Genomic DNA, 5,009 nt, shown 5'->3' with positions numbered 1-5,009 from the left:
AAAAGTTTTGTTATCCAAGTATGGGAAATTCCACTAGTACAATCCTTTAAAGGGCTTAAAATCCCCAAACATTAATGACACTCTTGTGAATTATCCCTCTCAAAATTTGTGCATTGTGCATTTCCATTTTAGATGTACACTTTTTTCTTAAATCAAAACTTTAAGTTTTTGCTCTCCCTTCATTTTGTAAACAAAAAAGGCAAATAAATCACAACAAAATAAAAAATTTTAAGTTTTTTTATGGAAAGATTTTTAACCAATAAAAAATTTATGTAAAGAAAATTTATACACACACCACAAATGAACACAAAGATTTTGTTATCCAAGTTTGGGTAATTCCACTAGTTCAACCCTAATAGCTTAGAATTTTATAAGAAAGAGATCTCTTCTACACATGTTTTAAAAATGGATATGCATGCCTGAAACATGTTAAAGATGCAATTGTCCTATGGATCCAAAGGTTTTAAAGAGAATAACAAACTCTCATTAAATTCTTAAGCGAACGTGCGATGGGAAATTTCCTCGAGTCAAACATGCCATTTTTTGCCCATTTACAAAAAGCTGACATAACAATCATAGGTGATTGTAAAGTGATTTATCATGTGTAACAGGTTATATTTTTGTAAGAAATGACTTATGGATTGGGAGTCAACACTCAGTTAAAAATCCCCCGCCTCTTCCTTTTCCCGTCGATTTCAAAACCTAAGATATAAAAACTAAAAAGAGCTTACAATCCCAAAAAATTACAGACACTCTTTGGAATTATCTCTCTCTACATTTGTGCATTTTGCATTTCCATTTTGGATGTACATTTTTTTAACTCAAAACTTAGAGTTTTTGCTCTCCCTTTATGCTGTAAAAAAAAAAAGAAGAATAGATCACAACAAAATGAAAATTTTAGAGTTTATGTAAGGAAAAAATTCAAAACAATGACAAATGTGAGTAAAGAAAATTTATTCACAAACCACAAATGAACACAAAAGTTTTGTTATCCAACTTTGGGAAATTCCACTAGTTCTACACTAATTGCTTGCAATTTTATAAGAAAAAGATTTCTTCTACACATGTTTTAAAAATGGATATCCATGCTAGAAACATGTTAAAGATGCAAATAACCTATGGAACCAAATCTTTTAAAGATAATAACAAATGCTCATTAAATTCTCATGAGAACGTTCGGTGTGATATTTACCCGAGTAAAACAAGCCATTAATTATCCCATTTGCCAAACGCTGACCTACCAATCATAGATGATTGTAAAGTGATTTATCAAGTGTAACGACATATATTTTTGTTAGAAATGACTTATGAATTGCTTGTCAACACTCAGTTAAAAATCCCCCACCTCCCCCTTTTCCCGACCATTGCAAAACCTGAGATATGAAAACTAAATAGAGATTACAATCCCTAAAAATTACAGACACTCTTTGGAATTATCTCTCTCTACATTTTTGCATTGTGCATTTCCATTTTAGATGTACACTTATTTCTTAAATCAAAACTTTGATTTTTCGCTCGCCCTTCATCCCATAAACAAAAAAGGTATATAGATCACAACAAAATGAAAATATTAGAGTTTATGTATGGAAAAATTTATAACAATAATAATTGTAAGTGAAGAAAATTTATACACCCACCACAAATGAACACAAAAGTTTTCTTATTCAAGTTTGGGAAATTCCACTAGTTCAACCCTAATAGTTTGGAATTTTATAAGAAAGAGATTTCTTCTACACAAGTTTTAAAAATGGATTTGCATGCTTGAAACATGTTAAAGATTCAAAATGACTTATGGATCCAAATATATTAATGGGAATAACCAACGCTCATTAAATTCTTCAGTGAACGTGCGGTAGGATCTTTACCCGAGTAAAACAAGCCATTATTTTGCCCATTTATGAAACACTGACCAAATAATCTGTTGTGTTCCCGGGCCCTAGCTCGAGTTACACGACAGAGGGAGGGATCACCTTGCTGTTTCAGAGTCGAATCTGGCCACCGAGACCTCCCGGGACGACCAATGGTGTCGATTTGAGGAGATGAAGGTCGGGAAAGGTTTTACGGAAAGTCAAAAAGGGATGATGGAAGACAAACGCCGCCAGAGGAGGCCGGAGAGCGATTAGGGGTCGTCGCTGGGAGCCGTCACCGGGGGTTCCAGGGGAATGCCGACCCTGGTTCGAAAGGGAGAACTCAGATCCAGATTAATTCTTCCTTTTCTTCATTTGTTCCACGGACCTTAAGTCCGAAAATTCCAATTATTACAATGTTACCCTACGGCTTCCATATGCGTGACTGAAAATAATTTAAATTACAATTACGCCGAAGTCCCTTTTCTGGCCCCTAATTCCCATGCATCTTATGTCTGAGTCAACTCACCTCGCCGCCTCTGGGTGACCCGTCCTGCTATCGAGTCCACAACATCACTCCCCCCCTTAAAAACGAGGTTTTTCCACAATCTCGAACGTGGGGTAAGCCTGCTGGAAAACATCAATGTCCTCCCACGTAGCGTTGCTGGCATCGGAGTGGGTCCACTGAACTAACACCTCCCTGCGGTGGGCATTCTGACGAGCATTTAAAATGTGATGTGGCATGAGGATAATTGACCTTCTTCCATGGGTGGTAGAGATGGGTTGCATGGATGATCACTGCCCTTGGCGGGCTTGATAAAGGACACATGGAAAACATTATGGATCCGCGTTTCTAGGGGGAGGTGGAGTTTGTAGGCTACCTCACCCACCCGCTGAGAGATGGCGAATGGCCCAAAATATTTGGGCGATAACTTGTGCCTGCCGCCTGCCATGGAAGACTATCTGTAATTTTGAAGTCGCAACCAAACCAAGTCACCAATGGGGTACTGAACATCTCGGTGGCCTTGATCATAATACTCTATTTTGACCTAGGCCTGCCACTGATGAAGGTGAATAACCACGAGCAACTGATCCCTCTCTATCAGAGAAGCGTCAACTGCGGGTGATAGGCGGAGGTATTGTAAGCATATTCTACCCAAGGAATGCAGTCCATCCACTGATGTGGACTATCGCCCACTAAGCATCGGAGGTACATTTCAATGGTGCGATTGAGAACCTCTATCTGGCCATCGGACTGCGGGTGATAGGTGGAGGAAAAATTCAACTTGGTGCCGAATAGGTGGAATAAATCATGCCAGAATTGGCTAGTGAAAATGACGTCCCTGTCACTAACAATGGACTCGGGAATGCCATGGAGCCGCACGATGTGAGTAAAAAAAATTTTTTCTATGGAAGTTGCGGTGTAGGGGTGTTCCAATGGAAGGAAGTGCCCATACTTAGAGAACCTGTCCACTACCACCAGAACAATAGACTTGCCATATGACTTTGGAAGACCTTCAATAAAATCCATGGAGATATTGGACCAAACCTGAGTGGGAAGCTGGAGGGGTTGGAGGACCCCGACGGGGCTCAAATGCTCGACCTTGTTGCACTGGCCAATTGTGCACGCAGTGACATATGCAGTAACAGCTGACTTTAGACCATCCCAATAGAAATCCTTCCTGAGGCAGAAAAGAGTCTTCTGAATACCCTCATGATAACTATTATGATAAGCTGAGAGCACGGCAGCAATGAGAGGCGAGTCTGGGCTCAAGTAAATGTGGTGCCGGTAAGTAATAACACCGTCATGAACGCGCCATGCAGAGGGCATGTGGCCTGCTATGATTTTCTAGCTTAATTCTTGCAACTCGGAGACCGGACTATGCTCAGTCTTGATCGTTTCCAGCAACGTAGGAGTGGGCGGACTAATGGCATGCAAATGAGCCGAAGAATCAGCTCTACGACAGAGAGCATCAGCAACTGTATTCAACCGGCCCGCTCGATGTTCCACAGTGAAGTCGAACCCCAGTAACTTACTGACCCATCACTGCTGCGGGGAGGTAGAAATACGCTGATCCAACAAATATTTCAAACTATAATGGTCAGTCCGAATGGTAATATATCTCCCCCATAAATATGGGCGCCAGTGGCACACCGCCTTGGCTAGACCAATCAATTCTCTTTCATAGGCGGCCAGTTTATGTTGGTGTAGCGGAAGCTGTCGGCTGAAATAGGCAATAGGGTGGTTGACTTGTAGCAGAACCGCTCCTATGCCACTACCTGAGGCATCACATTCCACTATAAACATTTCGCCAAAATCGGGTAGCCGTAATACCGGTGCAGTCGCCAGTGTTGTTTTCAGATTCTGAAAGGCAGTGGCGGCCTCATCAGTCCACTGGAAGGAGTTTCTATGCAGCAGATTGGTCAACGGTGCGGTGAGGGCTGCATAGTCCTGAATGAATTTGCGGTAATAGGCCGCTAAGCCCAGAAAACCTCGCAAAGCTGAAATGGTTCTCGGTACTGGCCACTGGGTAACCGCTGCAATTTTGTCTGGGTCCACTGTAACCCAGGCTACTGTCATAAGATGTCCCAAATAAGTAACCTGTTGGCGCCCAAAGGTACTCTTTGTTCTCTTCAAATAAAGGCGGTGGGCTCGAATAAGTTGAAAAACCTTTTTGAGGTGTTGCAAATGGTCTGGCCAGGACTTGCTGAATATGAGAATGTCATCAAAAAATACAAGAACAAATTTGTGGAGATAATCTGTAAATACCTCGTTCATCAATGCCTGGAATGTGGATGGGGCGTTAGATAGGCTGAATGGCATGACAAGAAACTAGAAGGGCCGGTGATGAGTACGGAAGGCTGTTTTCTGAATATCTGGACAAAACATACGGACTTGATAATACCCCGAGTGCAAATCTAACTTTGTGAAAAATTGGGCCCCAAATAATTCATCTAACAATTCAACAACCACCGAATAGGGAATTTGTCCTTGACCGTCTTGGAATTGAGTTCTCTGTAATCCACGCAAAATCTCCAGGTCTGATCATGTTTCTTGACAAGGAGGACTGGAGATGAAAAAGGAGACGTACTCCTCCTGATGATTCTCTGTTCTAGCATAAGCTTACATTGTCGCTCAATTTCATCTTTCTGTGAATGAGG

The 5,009-nt window shown here is 41.3% G+C and overlaps 1 protein-coding gene across 1 annotated transcript; it reads right to left on the bottom strand.

Moving 5' to 3' along the window:
* Positions 1 to 3,891: 3,891 nt before the first annotated feature.
* On the bottom strand, positions 3,892 to 4,671 carry LOC137946655 (uncharacterized mitochondrial protein AtMg00860-like). Its single transcript, XM_068792984.1, has one exon. The coding sequence runs from the start codon at positions 4,669 to 4,671 to the stop codon at positions 3,892 to 3,894; it is 780 nt and encodes a 259-aa protein (XP_068649085.1).
* Positions 4,672 to 5,009: the final 338 nt, after the last annotated feature.

This window comes from Aristolochia californica, unplaced genomic scaffold, assembly GCF_029961685.1.
Source record: "Aristolochia californica isolate CCGP_79_NKW_82.1479 unplaced genomic scaffold, dmAriCali1.0.hap1 SCAF_1, whole genome shotgun sequence".
Taxonomy (NCBI): domain Eukaryota; kingdom Viridiplantae; phylum Streptophyta; class Magnoliopsida; order Piperales; family Aristolochiaceae; genus Aristolochia; species Aristolochia californica.
The sequence above is the reverse complement of the archived record's forward strand: the minus strand, read 5'-3'. Positions and strand labels throughout refer to the sequence as shown.